This window comes from Ovis aries, chromosome 2, assembly GCF_016772045.2.
Source record: "Ovis aries strain OAR_USU_Benz2616 breed Rambouillet chromosome 2, ARS-UI_Ramb_v3.0, whole genome shotgun sequence".
NCBI lineage: Eukaryota > Metazoa > Chordata > Mammalia > Artiodactyla > Bovidae > Ovis > Ovis aries.
The window spans coordinates 245,597,129-245,624,989 of record NC_056055.1 but is presented as its reverse complement, the minus strand read 5'-3'; the positions used below and the strand labels follow the sequence as shown (position 1 = coordinate 245,624,989).

The window sequence follows — 27,861 nt, the reverse complement described above, 5'->3', positions numbered from 1 at the left end:
TGATCGTTCAGGCAATCTCTAAAACAAAACACAGAAACCAACCGAAATCCTCACTTCATTCCAGAAGAGTAGCGAACTCTTAGCACAGGTACCTAACAACTATAATATTGAGAATTATTGGACTTCCCTGGTGGTTCAGTGGCTAAGACTCCTGAGCTCTCAATCCAGAGGGTCTGGGTTTGATCCCTGGTCGGGGAACTAGATCCCACATGTTGCAACTACAACTCAAATAGATAAATGATTTAAAATAAAAATATTAAAAAAATTACGACCTGCTAAATAGCATAACAGAAAATCAGATTACTTTCTGGAAGTAGGTCTAGATTTATCTTTTTGCAATGCTGTCTCTTTTTCTAGTTCAAGGACATCTCTGAACACTAAACATGAAAAACTGGAACTTATGACCTTGAAAACAAGGACCTTGATAAAATACAAAGTGATTTTTAAAAATCTCTTATGCACTGAATAATCAGGTTCAATGTACTAAAAACACTCACCATCTATTTAAAAATTCAAAAACTCAAATAGACTGGAGCTTGTTGGAGCTTGTATTTAAAAAGGAAAATGGATGACAGCTAGTACAAGGAGCAGAGAAGGCTCAAAGTGAGTAAAACACTACTTCTGAGGAATTCTAGGAACTTTTAAATACAAGCTACAGTCCAGCAGCTTTTAAAATTCCATGTTTATTCATATTTTTCAAAATATATGTACATAAAAAAAGGAAGATTTACAACAGGAAAAGATTGCCTTACATGCAACACAAATTCCAATAAACTCATGATGGGATCACACATGATTCTGGATCTAACTCAAGCCAGTCTTCTCAAGTCCAATTCCCAGCCAGGCCTCAGGCTGCAGACGGGATCCCAGGAGACAATGCAAATGGAATGGATTAAACAAACATGTTTTGCCTCTGGCAGCACTCGGGCCAGAAGACACACACCAAAAAATTTAAGACAATTAAAATGTCAAGTGCCACAGGGAGGATAAATGATAACCGGAAATCAATATTTCTTAGGAAGCTAATACTATTTAACACAACTTCACGATACTAAAACAAATACAAATAAGGAAGGGTTAGGTAGTCAGGCTTCATTTGTTTTTTTCTTTTCTCTTTTTAAATAACTCAAAAAAGGAAGCCACTAGTTTGTTATCAAAAGTGCTGTGGAAAGAAAAGAGGGGAAAAAAAATCCACAGATAAATGTGGAATATTTTAGCAAATTGTTATGTTTTCCATTTCACATTTCTACATGAGCAATGGTGTAACTCTCCAACATTTCCTTATAAAAAAGGGAAAGAGGAAGTGACAATCCATGCTCCAAATATTAAAAATATATTTAGCTATCTGATCAAGACTTTGTTTTAATTTTTGGTAACACAGGTGACACCAGAAATCACAAATTCAGTGCGTGCCTGTGTTTCCCCCTCAGCCAGAAACCACGTGGTGGAGAGGCCTTGTGCTTGCTGCTGTGGGGATGCGGCGCCCAGGGGCCAGCAAAAAATACCTGGAGATGGAGCAATGGGAAAGCGGCCCAAAGGGGTCATGGATCTTCAGCCTCTAATGAGATCAGGGTGCTTTTGGCCTGTTCCCAAAGCTAAGACATCTCTGTGTTTATAGTTGGAGAGAGAGAGGGTTAGCGGAGTGGTTTTATAAATAAGATTAGCTATTACAGCTGTAGTGAAGCCTCTAGGTAGGAGGCTTTATGATTCAGTCAGGGCTATACTGCCTCCTCTTTACATCCAGCACCTGACCAGCATCCCATTCTCGATGGTTTCTAACAAATATAAAAATCTTTGCAACTGTTTAGATAAAACTGGAAGGGAAAAAAAAAGCCAAAGCTGACCATTAAAAAAGGAAGAGGGATAAGGTGGAGGAAGGAAAAAGGACAAGAACAGACTATACAGTTCAGGAAAAGTCCAAAATTATGGCAGAAATTAAAATGACTGGGAGGGGAGGGGCAGGCACCAAGAACAGCACCTAAAGCTAACAAATGGCTAAACTGGTTTATTTATATTCCCTCCCCATAATGTTCATAGGAGAGGAAAAAAAATGTAATTTTAAAAGCATCAAAACTAAAACAAATGCACACTGACCTTAGAAAATAAGATTCTGAATTTCATCATGATACCCTTTTTCCCTATAAAATTTACTTTTTCGCTTTGAACGATTTCTTCATGGTAGATTTGCCCTTGCCAGGCAATTTCACTTCCTTTCTCACACTGGCTGCAGGCTTCTTGGAAGAGCTACCACTAGGTTTCTTGATGACTGAGGGTGAGGGTCTGGCTTTCTTGGCAGGAGTTTTCGCTTTAGGAGGGGCTTTCTTGGGCAGGGGCCTTGCTTTCCCTCGCTGGGCAGCTGGGACTTTGGGCGCCAGCTTGGACCCTCTTTGCTTCACGGCTGCAGCCTTCCCTGGTGACTTGGCTGGGGTTTTCTTCTGCAACCTGTGAGAACCAGAGAGAAGGCAATCACTTATACTTGAGAGATTCACTTCACCATGATGACGAGATACTTTGCCAGAAAAGAAACAGTACAGGTAAAATCACCTACATTAAGAAGAATATGGGTTATATAACCTTTCAACTAAAACTGTATAAAAATTCAACCAATTCTGGAAGTCTACATGTTTTTCCCAGAAAAACATGGAATTATTTTTCTTCAAATAACCAAACTACACACTATGCACACACACAGGTTTGACCAAAGAGTAATTAAACATTCAGTGTTTCCCAAGTTTAGAGCCTCTAAATTCTCAGGAGAGGGTAAGTTCCAACGTCACACAGGGCACTTGAGAAGGACGCAGAGCTGCTGACATGCTTCTCACAGCCTCTTCCCTCACGGCCACTCTCAGCTCTAACACGTGCTTCCCACACTCTCGCACCTTCTCTTCGGTGGTGGCTCTTCATCTTCAGAGTCTTCCTCTGATGAGTCATCTTCATCTTCATCCTCATCTTTAGAATCATCTGGCTCTTTCTTTGGAAACAGAACTCCTGGGCTAGTAAAAAAAATATTAGATAAAGAGAAGTCCCATGGGGACAAGCAAAAGGATGTGAACCCAGATATGCTCTTTCCTGGACATTACCCACTTCCTCCCACACTCCCCAATTAAGTCAGGTTAGGTTACAAATACCAGGTCACAATTCAACCTATTTTGAACACTCAAATGAAGTTATGACAAATCTATAAAAGCGTCAAACATAACTCATTCTCTACTTCCTTCCATTTAATAAAATCAACAATCACTTATTTAGTAAAGTTACTTAAACTCCTGATGTGTGTTCGGCACTGTATCAGCCACTGAACATATAGCAGTGAATGGTCCATACAGCAGTGAACAGTCTATACAGCAGTATATATTTTTTGCCCTTATGATACAAGACCTCATAAAGTCTGAATCTCTTCAAAGTTTTTGAGAAATTCAGCAAGGATTTTCTAACTTTTCTTTATCCTTAATGACAGAAAACTTGGTACCACTGATAAATAAATCTTTAAATCATAACACTGTACGTACATGATTTTAAGAATTATATTTAAAGCTAAACATTTGAAAAATTCAAATACTGTACATTCAATGAAGTAACATTTATGTTTATGCACCTAGAGAAGGAAATGGCAACCCACTCCAGTGTTCTGACCTGGGAAATCCCATGGACAGAGGACCCTGGCAGGCTACAGTCCATGGGGCCACAAAGAGTCGGATATGACTGAGCTCCATGCACGCAGCTCCTACACAGGAGGGTGTAGAACATGACTCAGCACGTTTATGCACAGAGAGCAACATAAGAAAGCTACACACTATATGCCTGCCAAAACAGGTTTTAGTGTTAACTGTCATGGCACTTGACTGGAAATCTAAGTACAAAAAGGCAATAGCCTGGGTATACAAAAAAATGCCTGGTCCATAGGAGGTGCTCAATAAATTTTCTAGTTCAATGAAAAAATAATGCACGTATACCAGACAAGTTTTCCAAAAAAATGTCCTTGTCTCTATAGTAAGAAGAAGGCAGATTAGGATTCTTAGAAGTATCTAATGCTCCCCCTACTTGGTACTGGACAATTAAAACAACTAATCGTCTAAAAATCTTCCTGTCATCATCATGTACTTTATTTCTTATTAGCAGGAATGAGCATGTTAATGACTGGCCAAGGATCCCAAAGAACTCAAAGCTTGATTTCAGGAACACTTGGCTAGCGACGAGCTCCAGCAGGACAGGCCAAGTCAGTCCCGTTAGTGTATGAAACCTTCTGCTCTACAACAATGCTGCCTGAAGAAGTCTTTATCTTCAAGTACATTCCGCTCAGTGCAACAGCACTAAGGGCAAATAAGTGAAGCCACACCTGTAAACTGGAGTCAGATTTTCAAAAGTTGCAATGACCACTACTTCACATTTTCAGTTGGGTGCTTACCTGGGATAATAGGGAAAACAGAGCTGGAAGGTGCCACTAAATCCTTTACCAGAGATCTGCTCCATCCACCCGTTCTTTTCACACCTCTGCAGGGTTTTTTTCAGCAGATGCACTGGACAAAAATTCAGAAATGAAGAAAGTATTTGTTTATTCGGATTTGATACTTCTCTCAACTACAATCTATTATACATTAATTTACTATGTACATTATCCTGTCACATCCAGTATTTTGGCCTGAAGAATTCCATGGACTGTATAGTTCATGGGACTGCAAAGAGTTGGACATGAGTAAGCAATTTTCACGTGCTAAATGAATCCTTTGTGGTCAAAGGGATTATTAACTGATTTACTAAATTACTATTAAGTGCCCATAAATTTGGCAAGAATTAATTATAATGGGATGAGACTTCAGAGACTGTTGTGTCAAATTTCTCACTGCACAAAGTGAAACAGCAGCCTAAGAGACTAATGACCTGCCCTACAGCTGCACATAAATGGGTAACTGTTGACTTAAAACTCAACTCTATTTCTATTCATTTAAATATCTACCGAGTGCCTGTAAGTTCTGATAAGCACTTAGGACAATGTCTATAAAATTAAACCATATATCGCATGAATCGGCAAATAGTTACAAAACAGTATCATGGATCCTAAAGGCCTCACCAGTCCTCACCTTTTACACAAAATCACAAAGCATTCCTTCATAACATTAAAAAATACATATTGCATATGTTAAAAGTCAACAGTAGGACCTCAAAATTAAGTGTTTCATTTAAAACAATATATTCTAGTTTGCATTTTCTGTTACTTAAATTTTCATGTTCCTCACCCTACACCATTGCGCCTACTCCCATAGTTTAGTGAGGAAATATATCTCACTAATCCATAAATGATAATGCTGCTACAGCAAGGTTTCTAACCTCGATCATCGCCTGACAGGGCAAATATGTCTACTAAAAAGTATCTGTATAGGGGTTAAGTCAGTAACAAATCACAGAAGTATTTTAACCCACTGGTTTGGTTCCAGGCTGACAAAAGATGTTTTGGTAAACATTCAGAAGAAGGTAAAAATATACTATGCATGAGAGGTTTTTTTTTTTTTTTTGGCCATGCCACATGGACTGTGGGAAAACCACATCCCCTGCATTGGAAGCTCCAAATCTTAACCACTGTACTGCTGGGAAGTCCTACTTGAGAGGTGTTTTGAACTTAGAAATTTATCTCTATTACAATAAAAATTAGCATAAAAAACCTTTATAATAGAGTGAAATCAAACTCTAATCCTAAGCAGACACTATAAATTAAGGGTAAGACTTGAGTACTTTTGTCTTTTTGTAAATAGTAAATTTATAAAAAGTTCTCTCTTGGTTTTCAGTCAGTAGCTATGCTCTTTCATTAACAGCATGATGTCTAAGGATATTCCCACAAGATAATTTCTGCCACCTTCCCTGGGTCCCCACTGAACCTGCTCAACTGAGTCTTACTTTGATAGTTAGAATTGGTCCCTGGGTGGTTCTCCAGGACATACTTCTTCAGAGCGGTGGTGGAACAGGTCTTCGGCTCATTCATGGCAGCAATGGCAGACAAGATTGCATATTCCATCAGGCTTCCACCAAGCAGGGGTTTCTCCCCTGATTTCTTCAGCTGTTTTCCAAGGAGGAAGAGAAAAGCATCAAGACAACACTCTCCCAAAGCAGCTCAAGACAAGACTCCTCTGCACCAGGTGGGTCGGAGTTCCTGCATTAGCACAGATATGTTTTACAATAAATTGTCAGGTTAGGGACTTTCTCTTCCCACTCCTTAGGTATTCAATCTAACTGAGGAGTCCCAACCCTCCTGTGGATCTTTTCTCCTTCTATCTATCCCTCCATCCAACTGAAAATAGCAAAAGCCAACCTAACCCAGTTGAATGACAGCTCTACTCCAAAAAGGAGGTTAACTGGTTATGTCCCTGACAAATTAACACTTTTGAGACTACTTCCTTTTCTCTGAACTTGAAAAATGTGAGCATTTACAAAAATAATAGTCTTTTTAATCTTGTAAGGAAAACAGCAAAAAGTCTGACAAATATCTGGGGTGTAACAGAAGATTATATGGCATATTTCAAGGACAAAAGGCACCAGTGCCAACCAAGGTGGCACCAGCAAGCAAAAAGGTTAAAGAACAAACTGAGGTACGGTCTACAACAGTGATCCTCAAAAGAAAGGTCCAGAGCCCCCAAAGGGCTCCTGAGGCCCTTTCAGAGGATCTGCAAGGCTAAACTGTTTTCATAATAGTGCTAAGATGGGTTTGTCTTTTTCACTGTGACGACATTTGCACTGATGGTGGAAAATCAATGAGTAAAACTGCTATTACTTTACTACAAATCATGGTGGAGGCGCAGAAATGTACTAGTAGTTAGTGTGTTTTTCACTACCATATACTTAAGAAAAATAAAAGCTAGCTTCACATAGGAATGTCTTTGATATAAAAGTGATTTTTAAAAATCTCAATCCAACATGTCTTTTTGATACTCTATGGGGCAAAATGAGAAGAATGTATAAGGCATGCCAGCTGCATGTGGAGGGATGGTGATAGTCTCAAGGAAAATCACCTAGTGATTGAGTTCTGAGCTGAATTAGCTCCATTTTTCATGGAATACCCTTTTTACTTGAAGGAACAATTAATAGATAATCTATGGTCATCCAGACTTGGGTATCTGGTAGACATTTTCTTGAAAATGAATTAAGTAAGCCTATCAACTCAAGGAAAACAACTAACAGTATTTGTTATCAAATGATAAATTTAACTTTTCAAGAGATAAACTGTGGAAAATCTGCACCTACCATTATGAGCACAATAATTTCCCAATACTTAAATGTTCTGATGAGATCAGTAGGTGATATTAATGAATATAATTTTTGTTATTTTTGATGAAATGTCAACATTTAAAAAATTTGCATGATTCAGTGAACTACTATTTTTCAAATGACTGTGTTATAAAATTACACTCAAAGTTCAAAAACTGCACTCAAAGTTCAAGACAGATCAAAGAATTTAAGGTTACAGAGTACAAGGAGCTCACTAATATGGTTTCAGGCTTCACACAGCAACTTTAATGTAATTTAAGAAATACCACAAGATCAATTAACAATATATTAACAGAATTAAGGACAAAAAGTATATGATCATCTCAAGAGTTTTAGAACATGTGAGAAATCCAACAACCATTCATCATAAACTTCCAACAAACTAGTAACAGAACTTTCTCAATCTGATAATAGGCATTTATGAAAAATCTACAGCTTTAATGGTAAAAAAAAATGAATGTTTTCCCTTTAAGATGGGTAACAAGACAAAGACATCTATTCTCATCACTATAATAGATGTTCTATCCAGTGCACAGGCATGGAGGGGGAAAAAAAAAAAAAGACATCCAGATTGGAAAGGAAGAAGTAAAATGGTCTTTGTTTGCAGATGACATTATCCTATATGTAGAAAATCCTAGGGAACCCACCCCCAAAGTCCCAAGGAACCTACAAAAAATTCTAAACTAGTTCAGCAGATTGCAGGATATAAGAACAATAGACAAACCAAATGTATTTCTATTGGACAGCAGTGAGCACTCTGAAAAATGAAAATAAGGTTCCATTCACAATACATGGAAAAAGAACAAAATATTTAGGAATAAATTTAACAAAAGAAATGTAAGATCTATATACTGAAAACAAGCACTGCTGAGAGAAGTTAAAGATCTAAATAAATGATGAGAAAATGCTTGTCCCTGGATTGGAAAACTCAACACTGGAAAGGCAGTGATTCCTTCTGGATTGATCTATAGGTTCAATGCAATTTCTACCAAAACCTCAGGTGGATTTTTGTGATGAATGAATTGTAAAAACCATACAGATATGCACAAGACCCAGAGCAGTCAAAGCAATTTTGAAAAAGAAAAGGTTAAGAGAGGATTTATATTTCCCAATTTCAAAACTTACTATAAAACTACAGTCATCAAGATAGTGTGATCCTGACATGAAGATTCACATATAGATCAATGGAATAGAACTGAAGAGTCCAGAAAAAAACCCTTACACTCATGGGTCAATTATGTTTTGATAAGAGTGCCAAGGCAATTCAACAAGGAAGGGACAGTCTTTTCAGTAAGTGGTGTTGGGATAACTGGATGTCCACATGCAGAAACATGAATTTATATCATTAGTACTTTCATGCATTGGAGAAGGAAATGGCAACCCACTCCAGTGTTCTTGCCTGGAGAATCCCAGGGATGGGGGAACCTGGCGGGCTGCCGTCTATGGGGTCACACAGAGCCGGACACGACTGAAGTGACTTAGCAGCAGCAGCAGCAGCACATATCATAAATGGATCACAGCTCTACATGTAAGAGTTAAAACCATAAACTCTCAAAAGATAAGTAAAACTTGATTTCAAGCCAGGCAATGATTAGATAAGTCATCAACAACCATTAACTTAGAAAAATGATCAACTGGATTTTACCAAAACTAAACACTTTTGTGCTTCAAAAGACACCATTAAGAAAGTGAAACCATGGGTCACAGAGTAGGATAAAATATTTACAAATCATGTATCTGAAGAGGAACTTGTATCTAGTTATGTAACTCTTATATAGGGGCTTACATGGGGCTTCCCTGGTCTCTCAGAGGGTAAAGAATCTGCTTGCAATGCAGGAGACCTGAGTTCAATCCCTGGGTTGGGACAATCCCTTGGAGAAGGGAATGGCAACCCACTCCCATGGACAGAGGAGCCTCGCAGGCTACAGTCCATGGGGTCACAAGAGCTGGACACAACTGGGCGACTAACACTTTGACTTTCACATATAACTCTTATAACTCATAATAAGACAAATAGCTCAATTCTAAAAATAAGCAAAGGCTGTGAAGAGACATTTTACCGAAGAAGATAAATAAATGTCCAATAAGTCCAAGAAAAAATGGTCAACATCAACAGTCTTAGGGAAATGCAAACTAAAACTATAATGAGAAACCGCTTTGTATCTACTAGCATGGGTATAATTTAAAAAAAGACAGTAAGAGAGTTGGCAAAGATAAGGAGAAGCTGGAACTCTTATACACACACTGCTGGTAGGAATGAAAACGGATGCAGCCACTTTGGCAGTTGCTTAAAATAAATTTACCATGTAGTCCAGGCAGTCCACACTCCTACTTTACCACAAGGGTAATAGTAACATATACCTACACAAAGATCTGGACATAACTGTTCCCAGGCAGTATTAATCACAATAGCTAAAAAGCAGAATAACTCAACTTGTGAATGGAAAAAGTATGTCAGATTATGGAATACTATTTGCCAATGAAAGGAATGAAAGTATTGATTTCTGCTGCAACATGGATAAAACAAAAAAGCATTATGCTCAGTGAAAGAAGTCAGACACAGAAGAGCACATATTGCTTGATTCTATCTGTGTGAAAGGTGCAAGAAGGAAAATCTACACAGGAAGGAGAGATGAGTAGGCTGGATAGGGATGAGAAGAGAGAGTGATGCAAATGGGCGCAGGAGTCTTTTCGGGTGATGGAAATGCTCTAAAACTGGACTGCAGTGATAGGTGTACAACACTGTAAATTTACTAAATTTTACTGAATCAAATTGTAATGTAAAATGATTATATCTTATAGTATACAAATCATACTTCAATGAAGCTATTACAAAAAAACTAACATTTGTTGAGTATTGGTATACTACCAAAGAATAGTACTGACTTCTGAAATTTACCCTAATTACTCCACATTTAAGTACTTGGTGTGAGCTGGATTTTCTTCATAGACGTAACCCCAAATATATTAAAACAGATGCTAGCTGTCTTCTATTAAGCTGACAATAAAGACATTTGTAAAAATGTTAACAAATAGTAACCTCCCTCTCATTACGGGAAATGCAGTTTTCATAAAAAGGGTTATGTCAACACGTAACGGGTTTATTACTTTAGAAAAGAATAAATAACTAAAAAGGTCCTCGGTTATATAATTTCTAATATGGTAAATATTAATATGTATAAGCCACATAAACACAAGCTCTTGGGTCCTCAATAAATTAGAGTATAAGGAGGTCCTGAAACCAAAACTTTTGAGAACTACTTCTCTACAACCAACCCTTTGAGCCTCTAACCTGGAATGTTCCAGAAGCACCTTTGCCAGTTATTTGTTCTAACTGGCCCCTCTCTACTGCTCTCTGCAGAGCATTCTTCAACAGCTGAGGCCTGCAGAGAAAACAGAAAATAGCGATTAATACATCAATGAAGCAAAGACTTGAAAGAAAGCAGATCCGCGGTCATTCTAAACAACTAAAGCTCTATTCCTATTACACGTGTAGTACTTTGTTAAAATGAACAATAAAATAATAAGTGGTATTCTTTTTTTGTTCAAGCAATAAGCTAAATTATTACAGGACCAGGTACCATACAGAACTACGTAGTATATAGTGGAAGCAAAACTTTTGAGAGCTACCTCTCTAAAACCAAGCCTATGGAACCAATTTCCCACTTGTCAGGGCACTCCAAAAAGCTCTTTATTACCATCAGTTTAGTTTAGTCAGACAGCAGCAACACAACTTTGTAATCAAGCAAAGAAAGGGTATCTATAGTCCCATCTAATTCTGACATTCTCTTAAGGCAAAACTCCTAGATCTGAAATACACGCGCGCACACACACATACACATGTATACACACATCAACAAAACCGGAGTCATTTCTTTGCAATCCAGTTACCTAAGTCAGCCTCATAAAATGTAATTCTCTGAGAAAGAAAACATTTTTTTTTAAGCATAGTATCTCTGCCTTTAAAGGGCTGTCGTTTAAACACACCCACATACCCACCCCCACCCCCCCCGACCCCCACCGGTCATCAAAATCAAACGGCAAGCATGAGGAAACTGAATTTCATTAAAAACATAAGAATAAAGTGTTGAAGCAAAAGCTGCTCTGTCAAGGGGCAATGGTCTGAGTGGTGGGTGAAGAATCTCAGGTGCAAAGAGAAATCAATCAGGTTGACTTAGGGCTTAAAGGGGTCTGCGGTACACGACAGGACAAAACAAAAAGCTACAACCCAGGCTAATGACAGGACATCCGAAGAGACAGCTAGTTGAAACCCAAAAGGTTAGTGATGTGTTTTGCCACACCTCTGCAGAATTACTAGAATAGCACTCAACCAGCAGAAAATCGTGAGACTTATTTGAAACTGATTTCTTGATAAGCTAAATTGAGATCAACAACTTGGCAGTCCACTAAGGAGCAGAATAGTGAGGGTCAAACTATTAGCACTTGATGTCCTTTACTGAGCTTCAATAAGAAGAAATTTTAAATCTTTAATCAATAAACATTACAGGCCGAGTTGACACTCAAATTATTGATTACATTATCCATATGATTGGAGAGGAAAAGTAGAGGAGATCTCATGTTCTAATTAATAGGATGCTTAAGAGGAGAAACCATGGGGCTTTCTTGGTGGTCCAGTGATTAAGACTCCAGCTTCCAATGCAGGGAGCACAGGTTTGATCCCTGGTTGGGGAACTAAGATCAAACATGCTGTGCAGTTTGGCAAAAAAAAAAAAAAAAAAAAAGAGTAGAAACCATACTAAGAAATCACGTACGCTGTGACACTCGAAATAAAGAAGCTCCTTCCCCACCAAATCACAAGCAAAACATCTCTAAGCCAGTGCTGTTCCACTCAGAACAAATATGATTCATGTTACAACCCAAAACACACTCAAAGCATTCATCCCATAAATATTTACTGAGCATTTATTGTGGTTATGCAGGATTTAAGACTTAGATCCAGTCACTAAACTTAAATAAGAAATGATGAAAACATAATAATTATGGCAAAGAATTATACGGGTCAGGGTTGAAGTATGTACACAGAGCTTTGGGAACACAATCGAAGGAATGATTTAACTGTCAAACGATTTTTCTATTAGTTGCTCTGTAAGTTAGATTCCAACAGAGGATTACACAGCTTGAGTGAAACACTGAAACCCTAGACTATTATATCAAATTAAATAACTCATCTGAGAAGAATCTTAACCAAGGTTCAAATGCTCTAGGAAATGAGTTATCAGTTAAACTGGTTCCCTTAACATTTTGTTTCCTCAGCAATACCAACCATTACTCTGATATATCCCTTATCCTGGGCCTTTAGAAACCTCAAGAGTTCTCTCACTCACGCCTACCTTCAGGTAAACCATGCTTATATTAAGTGCTTCGAAACTTCTCAGGCCCTCTCTCTCATCACTGCTGTAACCTTAGTACGAGCCACCATGGCCTCCCTCCTGGGCAGTGTTTTGCTGTGTGTCCATAGTGCACGCCACTATGGGTCATTATATCTATAAAGGCTTCTTTTATTACGTTACTCAACCGACAGGTGTCAGGTTCAGAGTCTTTCAAGGCCTGGTCCCACCTCGTTAGTCTAGAGCCAGTCAGACACAGGCTTCTTTCCGTTCCCCAAAAAGAACGCCAATTCTTGCCTCTAAATTTTCTCATAAAGCTCCTTTAAGAATGCCTGCACCACTCCATCATCCGATCTAAATTCTACACATTCTTCTAGAGCCATCTCAATGGGATGGGGCACAACTGGATGGGGGCCATTCAAGTCTCATCTCTGTAACTTACTGTTAATTGCCAGGCACAACCCCCTTTTCCAAAAAATTCTACAAGATATATATATCACATTTTGTACATATGATGGTGCTAAGTATTACTCTAAACGTTTTACATGCGTAGAATAAACAGACAACAACCACCCAAAGAAATAGGTACTGCTACTGCCCACACTTTACAGAAAACTAACCAAACTGATCACACGGACGACAGCCTTGTCTAACTGACTGAAACTATGAGCCATGCCACGTAGTAAAAGACGCTTGCTCCTCAGAAGAAAAGCTGTGACCAACCTAGACAGCATATTAGAAAGCAAGAGACATTACTTTGCTGACAAAGGTCCCTTTAGTTAGTCAAAGCTATGGCTTTTCCAGTAGTCATGTAGGGATGTGAGAGAATTGAGCCATAGAGAAAGCTGAGCTCTGAAGAATCGATGCTTTTGAATTGTGGTGTTGGAGAAGACTCTTGAGAGTCCCTTGGACTGAAAGGAGATCAAACCAGTCAATCCTAAAGCAAATCAATCCAGAATATCCACTGGAAGGACTGATACTGAAACTCCCAATACTCTGGGCACCGGATGTAAGAACTGACTGACCGGAAAAGACTGATGCTGGGAAAGACTGAAGGCAGGAGGAGACGGGGACAGCAGGGAATGAGATGGTTGGATGGCATCACTGACTCAATGGACGTGAGTTTGAGCAAGCTCTAGGAATTGGTGATGGACAGGGAGGCCTTGCATGCTGCAGTCCATGGGTCGCAAAGAGTTGGACACGACTGAGCAACTGAACTGAACTGCTCATACTTTACTGAAGAGGAAAAGTTAAGTGACAGAAAAACTAAGTCACTTCTTCAGGGTCACACAGTCAGGCAGTGCAAGAACCAGATTATAAACATGGGCAGTCTGATCTCAGATTCTGCATTTTTACTATGCTAGGCCTGCACTTTCAGTATGTTAATGAACTGTCCAGAATAGTGGAAAAAACAAGGTTATAACCAAAAAAGGAAATACAGTTCTGCTTTCACTAGTGAACAGCCAGGTAACCCAGGGTAAGACTTTTATCAGCAAAATTGAGGTAGGAATACATATTTCTTAAGTCTATTTTGAAAATTACAGAAAACAATGTAAACAGAAGTGGTCTTTTTTTTTTTTTTTTAACATTTTTTAAAGAAGTGCCCACTTTTATTTATTTAAATTATTTGGACGTGCCATGAGGCATGTCAAATCTTAATTACCTGACCAGGGATAAAACCCATGCCCCGTGCTTGCTGTGGGAGCCCAGAGTCTTAACCACTGGACCTTCAGGGAAATCCCCATAAGTGTTTTCAAAAGCCCTGTACAAATTTAAGGAGCTGTTTATATCAAGGCTTTTTTTTTTTTGATTTTTTAAAAATAAGATGATTAAACAAATCTACACCGAGAAATAAGAAAGCAATGCACAGAGTGAATAGAAATTAAGGGAGAGAACAGTTCTGAGTGTCAGGAATCCTGTAAACAAGAGACTTTTATCAATTTGTTAGATCAATTTTCTAAAAATGAATATGACAGAGCTACACCATACACAGGGTTAGATATCAAGACTCCAGGCACGAATGCTGGAGTGGGCTGCCATTTCCTTCTCCAGGGGATCTTCCGACCCAGGGATCAAACCCAGGTCTCCCACATTGCAGGTAGACGCTTTAACCTCTGAGCCACCAGCCGAATTACCTTTGAAAAACACCTTCTCGGAGGCCAACCCAAAGCCCATGTAAAGCTAACATACCTAGTTTTTCTGTAGGGTTTCAAAAAAATTCACTGTTAAAAAAAAAAAAGAGGTGACTTACATGTTTAAGGCACCTTAAGTCATTTCAAACGTCAGAATCATATTTAGTATGGTGTGACGCTTCTACCATAAGAATTATGTTGGAATTTGTGTGTGTGTTCAGTTGCTCAGTCATGTCCGACTCTTTCCAACCCTGAGGACTGTAGCCCGCCAGCCTTGTCTGTCCATGGGATTGTCCAGGTAAGAAAGCTGGAATGGGCTGCCATTTACTCCTCCAGGGGATCCTCCTGACCCAGGGATCAAACCTGTGTCTCCTGCACTGGCAGGCAGATTCTATACCACTGAGCTATCCGAGAAGTCCTATGTTGGAATTTAGAACAATGATACTAACATTAGCTATTGTAAGTGGTTAATATGTACGAAGGTTCCTAACAATCCTTGAGTTATACACTGTTTATCAATGAGGAAACCAAAACACAAAGGAGTAACTTTTTCAGAGATATAAAGCTAGAAAATGACAGCCTCAGGATTTAAACAAAGGTGTCCGGTTCCAAAGTCTGTGCTCTTTACCACAATGCTCTACAACCTCCAATACATGACAGCAGAAATTCATGTCTCATTTCATATGCTCCAGGACACACATTTCTTGAGTGAAATGGCCAGGTAAAGGGCACGTATCAGCTCACTCATTCGACTTACATTTATTGAGCATGTACTGTGAGCTAGGCTTGGGGAAAACAGAGGTCAACAATTTAAAAAGCCTGGCCTTCAGGAATCTGTCATTTTAATGCGGGTAAGCATGTAATTTTTTCACAAAAAGAGTAAATAAATAGTATACTAGAACAGGATGAATGCTATGGAGAAAAATAAGGCAGAGGTAGAATTCTCCACTCTGGGAGAGGAGGGAAAAGGTTGCAAATGTAAGTTAAGTGGTCCCATCAACCAAATGCAATGGGTGGACCATTGCGTGTAGATATTGACTTGACTTGAAAAAATAAACCATAAAAAAAGTCATTTTGGAGACGGACAACTGAGGACATTTGAACATGGTCTGGGTACCGGATAATGTTTAAGGAATTATAACTTAGTTCAGAATTATATTAGTATCATGATTATGTTCTCTCTACATTTATGTGTATATTTGAAAACTTCCAAAATAAAATGTTTAAAAATAGTAAGATAGTCAATGCAAGCATGTGGAGTCTTACTCCAAGTTTTTAGAGTAAACACTTACAGGAAGAGAAAGAATAAAGTGGATTATGGCAGAAAACCACCCAGGCAAAGGGAACAGCAAGTATGAAGTCTCTGAAGCCAGGAGGGCAGAGAAGGGGAGTAGGAGATTAGGTCGGAAATGCAATGCAAATGTAGCGTGGGCCATTTTAAGACTCCACCTTTAATCTATTTAACTGTGAGGTGGTTGAGAAGCCACTGGAAGGTCTGAGTAGCAAGATGGTATCACCTAACTTACACTTAAAAAAGTCTCACTCTCATAGCTATGTTAACAACAGACTGAAAAGGAGGGAGTACAGGAAAAGCAGGAAGCTATTGCTCTAACACAGGCAAGAGATGCTGGTGGGCTTAGAAAAGACTGACAATAGCGGAGGTAATGAAAAGAGGTGTGAGAGACCAGTATACACCCAAGGTTTTTGACTTCAGAAGCTGGAAAGACGTTATTGCCATTAACTGAGATGCAGGAGGTATGGGAAGTGCAGGGACTTTCTGGTGGCACAGGAGGGATCATGAGTCTGGTTTTGGACACATCCAGTCAGACATACAAGTGGTGATAGCCAATAGGTATTCGTATAAATAAATGCGGGCCACATTTATGTATCTATACACTAGTATTGTACAGGTGGTATTTAAAGCTCTGAGAATGAAAGAATTATCCACTCTGCAGGCATCGTACAAGGCCTATCAGACCCGAAGTTGTATCTGAGGGGCATTATCAGGGTTCTAAGAATGACAGGAAGCCTTAGGTCTAACCCTGGGACACTCAGACACTAAGGAGGCAGGTGGGAAATCTGGAATCCTTAGGAGACTGACAAAGAATGAGAGGAAAAATACAGAGAAAGATGCAGTGTTCTGAAAAGCAAGTGAAGGAAGTGTTTCATGTAGATGGGCGCCATCAACTGGGTCAAATGCTGGTACAGAGACTTGACCAGCAAGTATGTATGTCAAAGACTATGAACTGATTACTTCTATGATTCCCATTTTTTTGGCACTTTATGGATGGTCCTAGAGATTCTCATACTGAGTGAAGACAGACAGACAGAGAAAGACTAACTGGCCACTCTGAAGACCACTGAGTGCTTTTCTGAACATGTTAGCTTCTGAGTTGAAACCCCAACAATTCTAATTCTATACCTCAGTAATCCAAGGTAAACACTGGTACTAAACTATAACAGGACAATGTACACCCAGTACAAAGACTGTCTATCAAAGACTCTGGATTACAAACACAATTTCCCAGTCAACACAGACCTTACAAAAACATTCAAAACATAAACCTGGGGAATTACAAATTTAAACAAATTAATGTGTCTGCACGAATCCACAAGGACATGTGACAATCTAAATAATCAGTCTAATAATGAAAATAAAAGCAAAAATAAAGGGTACATAATTAAAAGCTTTTGCACAGCAAAGGAAATCATAAACAAAATGGGAAGAAAACCCTCAGAATGGGAAAAAATATTCACAAAGAAAGCAACTGACAAGGGATTAACCTCCAAAATACACAAACAGCTCATGCAGTTCAATACAAAAAAAAAAAGAATGGAAGATCTAAATAGACATTCCTGCAAAGAAGACATATAGGGAACCATCTACATGTTACCTATGAAAAAATGCTCAACATTATTGATTATTAGAGAAATGAAAATCAAAACTACGAGTTAACACCTTACTCTAGTCAGAATGGGCATCATCAAAAAACTACAAACAATAAATGCTGGAGAGGGTATGGAGAAAAAGGAACCCTCCTACACTGTTGGTGGGAATGTAAACTGATACAGCCTCTATGGAGAACAGTATGGAGGTTCGTTCCTTAAAAAACTGGAAACAGAGCTACCATGTAATCAAGCAATCCCACTTCTGGGGATGTATCTGCAGAATATAGCAACTGGAAAAGATACATCTACCTCAGCGTTCACTACAGCACTATTCACAATAGCCAAGACACAGCAGCAACCTAAAGGTCTAGCAGCAGAGGAATGGATAAAGATATGGTACGTGTATACAATGAGATGTTCTTCAGCCATAAAAACGAACAAAATAACACCATTTACACAATACGGATGGACCTAGAGATTCTCATACTGAGTGAAGTAAGACAAAGACAAATATATGGTTATCTCTTATATGTGGAATTTAAAAAAAAAGGTTACAAATCAGCTTATCTATAACACTGAAACAGTTACAGAGTAGAAAATAAACTTATGGCAGGGGGCGTAAATTGGAAGAATGGGATTGACATATACACCCTACTATATATAAAATACATAACTAATAAGGACCTGTTGTATAACAGAGAGCTCTGTAATGGCTGACATGGCAAACTGAAGGGGAGAAATTGGAAACAGTGACATTTTCTTGGGCTCCAAAATCACTATGGTGACTGCAGCCATGAAATTCAAAGACATTTGCTCCTTGGAAGGAAAGCTATGACAAATCTAGACAGCATGTTAAAAAGCAGAGACACTACTTTGTTGGCAAAGGCCCGTCTAGTCAAAGTTATGGTTTTTCCGTTAGTCATGAACAGATGTGAGAGTTGGACCATAAAGAAGGCTGAGCGCCAAAGAATAGATGCTTTCAAACTGCGTTGTTGGAGAAGACTCTTGACAGTCCCTTGGACAGCAAGGAGATCAAACCAGTCAATCCTAAAGGAAATCAGTTCTGAATATTCACTGGAAGGACTGATACTAACACTGACGCGCCAATACTTTGGCCACCTGACGCAAAGAGCCAACTCACTGGAAGAGACCCTGATGCTGGGAAAGACTGAGGGCAAGAGGACGAGGGGGTGTCAGAGGATAAGATGGTTAGACAGTATCACTGACTCCACGGACATCAATCTGAGCAAACTCCCAGAGACAGTGAAGGACTCTGGCGTGCTGCAGTCCATGGGGCTGCCAAGAGTTGGACATGACTTAGCAAAAGAACCACCACCTAACAGATTTAAGTTTGCTGTACACCTGAAACGAATACAACATTGTAAATCAATTATACCCCAATGAAAGTTTTAAAAAAGATTTGGAGTTATTAAATTTTCCAAACACACTGTAATGTGCTGACATTACAGTGGCAGTTTTTAAACAAATGAATTACTATAAAAATTCTCTCAGAGTTTTACCTTAAATGTTTGATGAAGATATTATGCTGTTTCTATGCAGAAGTGCTACAGAAGCCTGAATTCTCCTATATTCTCGATTATAACTCTAAATAAAAAATAATGAGCTACCAACCAGTTCATTCCCGTCAGCATGGCTACTGTCAAAAGACAAAAACAAACAAACAAAAAAACACCAGAAAATAAGTGTTGGTGAGGATATGGAGAAACCAAAACTCCTGTGGCCTGATGGTGGGCATGTAAAATGGTAATAGTCACTGTGGAGAATGGTGTGGTGGTTCTTCACAAAATTAAAAATAGGATTATCATATCATGCAGAAATTCCACTTCTGGGTATTTGAAAACAGGGTCTCAAAGAGATATTAATATACCAAGGTTAACAGCAGCATTATTTCACAACAGTTAAAAATATGAAAGCAACCCAAATGTCCAATGACAGATGAATGGGTAGACAAAATGGAGAGACAGAGAGAGAGAGAGAGAGAGAGAGAGAGAGAGAGAGAGAGAGAGAGGGGGAGAGAGAGAGAGAGAGAGAGAGAGAGAGGGAGAGAGGGAGAGGGAGAGGGAGAGAGTGTGTACACACACACACAAATATTCATTCTTAAAAAGAAATTCTGACACATGCAACAATACAGCTGAACTTTTAAGGACATTATGCTAAGTGAAATAAGCCAGCTACAAAATTACTGTATGCTTCTATTTATACGAGGTAGGTACCTACAGCAGTCAAAAACCAGAGAGACGGAAAGTAGAATGGCGGTGGCCAGGGGTGCGGGCTAAGGGGGGGACAAGGAGTTCTTGTTCACTGGGGACAAAGCTACAGCTTTATAAGACTGAAACGAATGCTGGAGATGGGTGGTGCACTGGTAGCACATTATTAAAGTGTTTAAGAGCACTCAACACTGTGCTCTTAAAAATGGCTGACAAGGTATACTTTACATATTATGTGTATTTTATCACAATAAAAAAGTGAAAAAATTTAATAACAAGCAGCTGAAAGTACACGGTTTAATGCAGAATATTCTAGCAGTTGACCATGAAAAGTTACTCTATGGTAGTCTTACGAAGGTCAACATGTGGCTCGAGTTTCAAAAAGAAACTACATACGGAGATATGAAAAGGAAAATATCATGGGACAAAAAAAGAAACCCACAAATAAAAGGTTTTATTCCTACCTCACCTAGAAGTAATCTTAAATATTTAATCTCTCTCCTTTTTCATGAAAAAGGGGCTAAGGAAGTAACACAGACTTGTGTGCTTTAAAGCCCAGGCCTCTGGCTTTTACCTGATGTCCACTCTAAGTTTGGGGTAATACTGAGACACGTATTTCCTGATGAGACTGTAGGAAGCTTCTTTAGGTTCACAAAGGCGAGTAAAGGCCAGTGGGAGGATATCCTCCAGTCTTACTTGTGGTTCTGGATCCACTGCAGAGCTCCTGTTCTGAAATGTAATACCAAAATGATCATCGTTGCAGGTCTCTGTTCTATTGCTTCTGTATTCAGCACAAGGGCTTTCCCTAGCTGACTGCCTAATCAACTCGCTGAAAGAAAAACTAACCCTTTTTAGCACATTCAAACAAATCACAGCACCATGGTGTAATGCCACTTGCGTGGTGATTTCTTTGAGGTAAAAATTTCAAACTGGGACAGTTAAAAATATATATAAAACTGTAAAAACAAAAATGTAGAGGAACAGTCATGATTTCAATCACTGACTCAGAGCAAATACTGCGTATTTCAGTTATTGTATGCCCTCTATACAACTTTCCATAAATGAATGTATGTGTCTGGGGGAAGGGTAGGATAGTTAGTACCTACACTAAAGAAAAACTGCCTCGCAGTATAGTACTTTTAGGATCTAACGTTGGGTAAAAATATACTTGTATGCCTCTTCTAGTTTAAAAGGTATTTCACAAAAAGGCAAAAAACTGTAACTCATATAGCTGCCCGTGACTCAATATAGGGCAGTCAGACACACAGCCTCTGGCTAAACAATATGAGCAAATGATTAGAGCCTCTCCAGGCCTGCACAGAAATGCCGCTCCCTGACCAGTGCACAGGGAACACTCAGTAACACTGCACCGTTTAGCAGCACCAACAGCAGCACTACAGCGCTCGAGCAAACTGGTACAGACTTCTTACCTTTCTGTTTCTGGATTTCTGAGGTGGTTTTCTCGATTTCTGGACCACAACAAAACTCCCAGAAGCACCTTTTCCTTTTACCTAAAATAAATTAACTTTAGTTGCAATAACCAGTATTTTTACTTTAAATGATTCTGGTACTCAATTGGTAACTTTAACCAGACTAAATTACAGGACATGGTGATGTAAGAACTAATGTAACGCGCTGTTAAACTCTTCAGAGAAAAAAGAGTGGATGAGTCAAAAGACTTGGGATTGAACACTATTTATGGTATCATCTAGCTATTCAATACTAGACAACTCATAAACCCTCTCAGCTTTTGTTTCCTCATCTACAAAGTTGGGGAAGAATGAAAAACGCTATTGTGACAGCAGGTTAGATAGTCTACTATAAGCTTTCAAAAAAAAAAGTTCCACGGAAGGAAGGGACACAATCTTTTCGGAAAATGAGAAAACCTCTATCTTAAAAGGAAGACAGTTCCTTGGCAAAAGTTCAGAGCCTACTTAATCTCAGGCCACAGTGCTTCCCACAGTTTGTCCATTAGAGATTATTACTGCATGAGGGAAAAGTTATCTGATTTTAGACACTGCACATGATAATACGTGCAAGTCTTACCACATTTCCACAGTTTACAAATCACTGTCATAGAACTTCAGGTTAACCTGAGTCTTCCACTTTGGTTTTACCGACACCACTAGGAATACAGCAATCAAATGCTTTCAGTCTATAAATTTGTTGAAGCATCAAACAGAGGGCCAGCCTATGAGGCAAAATAGGTCGCAAACTATATCTTCATGAAGATAAACATGAAGCTAGCTCATAAACTCTGCTGACATACACTATGATACAGGTCTCTGGTTCTAATTATATTGGTTAGATAATTCTTTTTATGCAATGGCTACTTTAAAGGCTATTTAAACATTAGATTTCCAACATTTGAGAAAGCTGGAATATAAGCTCCACAGCAGGAAACTGTTTTCCTCACTGATGGACCTCCAAGCACCTGGTACACAGGAGACAACTCAATAACATATTTGTGAAATTAAGTACGCATTGAAAAGTTCCTAAGAGTTGAAATGGCTGAGGGGCACAGAACTCTGTATTAATCAAACCATGCAGAAAGGTTCAGAAAAAAGGCAACAGGACTCTGGGACTGCAGTGAACTAGATCCTCAGAACCATCCTTGCTGCTACCACAGGACCTCAGGAGTTACTTCATCCCTCTGGACTTCTGAAGAATGTGTAGACAAGAAAGTTCATTCTGGCATTAGAGTGTCATGACCTTAAGTAATGTGGAGTTTAAAAAAAAAACTGAGGTACAGGTGATTTACAATACTGCATTGTACAGTCTCAGGTACGTAACAATGATTTATATTTTTACAGATTAAACTCGATTTAAAATTATTGTAAATATTGGCTATATTCATTATGATATACAAAGCATCCTCAAAACTCTAAGTAGTGCTTTGATGTACTATGCAAACTAATATAGATTTATGCCTGAAATCAATATTGGTTTTTAGTATTATTCTCAATTTACTCACGTTTTGATGCTTCCAAAAGCTTTAACAGATTTAGATACTAGTAAGCTAAGATAAACCTATTTACAAAGCTTAGTTATGATGATCACCAGTCTAGTCACAGAAATTAGGTTTTAAAACTAACAAACCTAAGACAAGAACAATGATCTTTTTTGGTGCTGCAACAGGCTAGCTCACCCCCACTTCTCACCTTTAGCACTACATAATCTTAAGCACAAGCAGCCCCCAAAGGAAATCCAATTAAAAGTACAGGCAGGGGTTTTCCCTTGTGGTCCAGTGGCTGAGACTCTGTGCTCCCAGTGCAGGGGATCCAGGCTTAATTCCTGGTCAAAGAGCTGGATCCCACATGCCTCAACTAAAGATCCTGCATGCCACAGCTAATATGTGGTACAGCCAGATAAATGAATACTTAAAACTTACACTCTCATATTGCTTCTGTTCTTTAGAATACTTATTAAAGCTAATTGGCACCAGTGACTTTGTAAAACCAGGTTAAGCATAAGCCCTTCATCATTATGTCATCTTATTTTAACTAACTCACAAAGCACAAAAAGCCTAAATGTTACTATATATGGATTTATAGCTAATATATGCTTATTACAAATAACCATTTAATACCTGTTTGATAACGCCTCTATTTAATTCTCTTTTCAGTGCCTGTTTAAGGAGGTAGCCCCTTCTCTCCAGCTCCAAAGAAGGGTACTTATGGATGATATATTTTCGAATCGCAACCACGGACGCACCACTCTTCTGGAAGCATGCCTAGGAAACAGATTATTAAACCATACACATTAATTTAAAATAGCTGTTTTTCATGTGTTTTCTGACACATATGTTTTCATTAAACCATACACACTAATTTAAAATAGCTGTTTTTCATGTGTTTTCTGACACGTATGTTTTCAAAATAAATTATTTTGGAAGTGAACTTGATAATGGCTGATAAAATGGCAGGAAAGAATGAATAATATTTCTGGTAACTTCAGTTCATCATGACTGTGGAGAAATACAGAATTAGCAATATTTCTGCAACAATTTTAAATTGTTCAAAACAGCCAAAGAGAAGATACAACATGTGAACAATGTTCTGTGTTAATGACGAAGCTCTTCCCATTCTAATACTATTCTGTGCCTAGAAGACATCTTTAGCATGAAAGGAAGGAAACCAGGACATTCTATATAGTGTGTAGGTTCAGATTTGGCCCGCTTTACAGAATTAACTTTGGCTCACCAAAACCAGTATTTCTCTGCAGGCTTTGTGTCAATGCTAGCAGATAATATAAGCAAAGACAATCTGAATAAATGGCATAAAACTGGGTTTACAAATGCAAAGCTTTAAGGGGCGTTTTGGACAACAATGAGAGCATTCAACTGCTATTTCAAGCGCTCTCTTCCTTTCCCATCCTATTTCTCTATATTTCATCTGACTAATGTCCATGGAAGATTCAAGCAGGTCATTAGGCCACAAAGGTAGCAATTTTTTTTTTTCAAATGCTTTACATTTTGAAATACCCATGCAGTATCTGTTGTCCACCAATTCTGTGTAGCTGTTACCTATAAATTGACCATAGGATTTAGTAATTGTTATTGGATAAAGACTTGGGTGAAAGCTTATATACTGACAGTAAAGCAAAATGTCAGACAAATGGACCAGGAAAGACTGTATAACACAAAACAGGTTAATATGGACTGTGTTAATAAGGATCGTTTATCTCAAGCAAATGTCTCCAACCCATTACAACCGATTTAAGTTTACTCCTGATCTTCCAAGAGAACACAAAGTAAAGAATATCAAGTAGAAAAGAACATTAAGGCTACAACAATCCCCTGCTCCACCAAATTGATAATAAGATGAAAATACACACCATCTATTTGATAATGATTTAATTCAGGAAAAGATATCAGTGATCTGAAATTATAATTTGTTACACTGCATGGAATACACATGATCCACTGGATAAGATCTTACAGAGAAACACAAATGAACATTTTGGTCAACCCAACATATATCTTTCATTTGTGTAAATATGCATAATCATATTTAAACTATTCTTTAGAACTACATATACTGTTTAACTGTTATTATTTTAAAACTTTAGCCTCTTCTTCACCTTCACCATAATCCTGCTTCAAATCTAAGCTGAGTAATCACAGCTCAGCTTGCTTAGTGAAAGTCGCTCAATCCTGTCTGACTCTTTGCTACCCCATGGACTGCTAGCCTCCTCTGCTTACCCCCTCGGGGGTATTCTCCTGGGGGGATTCTCCAGGCAAGAATACGGGAGTGGGTTGCCATGCCCTCCCTCCAGGGCGTCTTCCCAACCCAGGGACTGAACCCAGGTCTCCCAAATTGCAGGCTGATTCTTTACCTTCTGTGCCACCAGGAAGCCCAAGAATACTGGAGTGGGTAGCCTATCTCCTCTCCAGAGGATCTTTCTGATCCAGGAATCGAACTGGGGTCTCCTGAATTGGAGGCAGATTCTTTACCAGCTGAGCTACCAGGGAAACCCAATCACAAAGTGAAATCCTTAAAAAAAGGCTACACAAAAAACAGAGTTCTCACTATAGTCAAGCTATCTAAACCAAGGAAGTTTTCTTAATGAGTTGAGAGTAATCTTGAAGGAATGCAGGGAGAGGGTGGAAAGTAAACTCTTTCCCAGTTTCTATGTCAGTGCTGTCTTCTCAAATTCTAAGCATGACCAGTAGGCTCTGCTTTCCTACCTGTATCACTTTCTGTTAAGTTCACCTAAAGCCCTCTCTCCCCAGTTCTGCTTCAGAGCCTAGCAAAAGGAAATCAGAGAGTCTATGGCTTCTGTTTTAACTATTCTTGTCATGTGATCACGTAAAATAAACACAGAAAAATTTACACACAAAAAGGCAAGGTCAGATGAGAAGATTCCCTTAAAACAGGAAAACAGTATCTGATGATCACACAAGCTAATCAAAGTTAGTGAATTATAGTAAAGTTATAAAGCTATGGAAGGAGGAGTTTTTCCAAGTATTCTGGAATGACTAGGTGATGAAACCAAGTATTGAGGTTTCTAAAAGTTTCCTCTAAGTTTTCCTGTAAGTCTTCTAAAAGTTTCTATAAGTTTTCAGGTGTGAAAGATAACCAGCTACTAATGTTAGACATAAGCTCTGAAAGTGAACCTAAGGATAGTGTGCTGCTGCTGTTTATTCGCTCATTGTGGCCAATTCTTTTGCAACCCCTTGCACTGCAGCCTGCCAGGCTCCTTTCCATGGGATTTCCCAGGCAAGAATACTGGATTGGGTTACCATTTCCTTCTCCAGGGTATCTTCCTGACCTAGGGATCAAACCCCCATCTCCTGCACTGTAGGCGGATTCTTCAGCACTGAGCCACTGGGGAAACTGTAAAGATAGTATACATGTTTAAAATAAAAAAATTTTCTCTATGTTACCCTGAGTAATAATTAGAATTCATAAAGGCAAGGACTCTGTTTGTCTTATTCTATGCTGTATCACTAGTAGGATTACCTGATACAGAGAAACTAGTCCATAATGGTGTGGTGAATAAATTAACATGTTTAACCTTCAAATAAAAACTACACTTAAAAGAAACTCAGTTAAAAAAAAACTAAAAACTAAAAATACTTGCTATAGCAAATCTGTGTTATTAAAAAAATTAACAGTGCTCACCAAATGTGGTATTATAAAAACATGAACTTAGCAATGGCTCTCTTCTATTTAGATCTCTTTTAGGAAGCAGAGCAAGATTTCTGATGTCTGCACAGGAGTATGCCATTTTCAAATACGCAAGAGACAAACAGAATAAATCTATGATGAACTGCTTGAAATAAAAACTTGCCTTAATGGCCTCAGTTAGGATTGCATCCATCTTGGGACGTGGGGAGGAAGCCATCGGTGTTTGTTTCTGGGCCCTGGCTAGCTGGCTGGCAGAAAGGGTAGCCCAGGAAGGTATTGTTTTTTTCACTTTCTTCTCCTTTTCTTTAGACTGATCTTTCTCACTTTAAAACAAAGAATTGTTATTATGCAAGATAAACTTCAGAAAGAAGTATAAAGACAGAAAGAAGAAAAGACTGGTGAGAAATAAATAAAAATCAATGTTTTAATTCATTTCCACACTAAAGTGATATGTAAAGTAAGCATTTTACAAAATAAAACATTTTTTTTTAAAAACTGGGTACTATAAATGAACCAAAAAGGTGTGTTCTCTCAGGTGCACACAGGAGAGATAACTAGCATGAAGGGCCAGTACATAAAAGAAACGAGAATTTTAAAATGTATTCCAGTAACAACTACAACAGATGCAATTCAGTACAAAGAACTCAAGCTCTGAAGTCAGAAAACCTGGGTTTGAGTCTTAGCTCTAACATTCACTAGTTATGTGATCTCAGCAAGTGAGCGAAGCCTCAGTCTCCTCAGTCTCCTCAGCTTAAAACGGAAACATGACACAAAACGCTTCACAGGGTGCTTCAAGAGATTGTGAGATGATGTTCATAAAAAGCTTTGTCAATCACAGAGCATTATACAAATTTTATTCTAAGTAATAAGAAAAACATCTCATGCACCTAAAATACAGGGTTAGCTGCTAAAAATTCCACAAACATTACAAATACCTATGATAACTGGGACGAAGGATGAGAATGCCACCTACAAGGTATAGTTTTTTTAGTTTTTTTTTTAATTTAATTTAATTTTATTTTTTAGTTTTTTATTTTTTAAATTTTAAAATCTTTAATTCTTACATGCGTTCCCAAACATGAACCCCCCTCCCACCTCCCTCCCCATTAGTTACTTTTAAGTCATTCTTTCATTTTAAAAATAATCCCTAACTGTTCTCACCAATTATGAAAAGAATGAAATGCTATCAGCTGTCCTGCAAAAAATAATTTTAATTAAAAAAGAATGACCATTACACTGTAGATTATTGAGAGCAAATTCTGCTTCCAGATTCTCAAAGTCACCCTCCAACTGAATACTTCATCAAATATATACAGAGTTTTAGGTAACTCTAGCAATGTCCTGGTGTAGATTAATGCTTTCTAACATAAACATGTAA

The 27,861-nt window shown here is 38.4% G+C and overlaps 1 protein-coding gene across 29 annotated transcripts in view; it reads right to left on the bottom strand.

Annotated features, from left to right (window-relative positions):
* Nucleotides 1–664: 664 nt before the first annotated feature.
* Nucleotides 665–27,861, bottom strand: part of HP1BP3 (heterochromatin protein 1 binding protein 3) — a 36,875-nt gene continuing 9,678 nt past the window's right edge. For 25 of the 29 annotated variants that reach the window (XM_042244659.1, XM_060410739.1, XM_015093721.3 and 22 more), the window contains 9 exons: nucleotides 26,647–26,806; nucleotides 23,441–23,584; nucleotides 21,282–21,362; nucleotides 20,426–20,580; nucleotides 10,547–10,637; nucleotides 5,890–6,049; nucleotides 4,406–4,517; nucleotides 2,880–2,993; nucleotides 665–2,442 (listed from right to left, as the gene is read on the bottom strand). In XM_042244659.1, the coding sequence (XP_042100593.1) occupies nucleotides 2,148–2,442; nucleotides 2,880–2,993; nucleotides 4,406–4,517; nucleotides 5,890–6,049; nucleotides 10,547–10,637; nucleotides 20,426–20,580; nucleotides 21,282–21,362; nucleotides 23,441–23,584; nucleotides 26,647–26,806 (1,312 nt within the window). In that variant the 3' untranslated portion in view covers nucleotides 665–2,147. Of the gene's footprint in view, nucleotides 6,143–10,546; nucleotides 10,638–20,425; nucleotides 20,581–21,281; nucleotides 21,363–23,440; nucleotides 23,585–26,646; nucleotides 26,807–27,861 lie in introns of all 29 variants that reach the window. The other 4 variants (XM_060410741.1, XM_060410743.1, XM_060410742.1 and 1 more) reach the window with 3 other exon arrangements.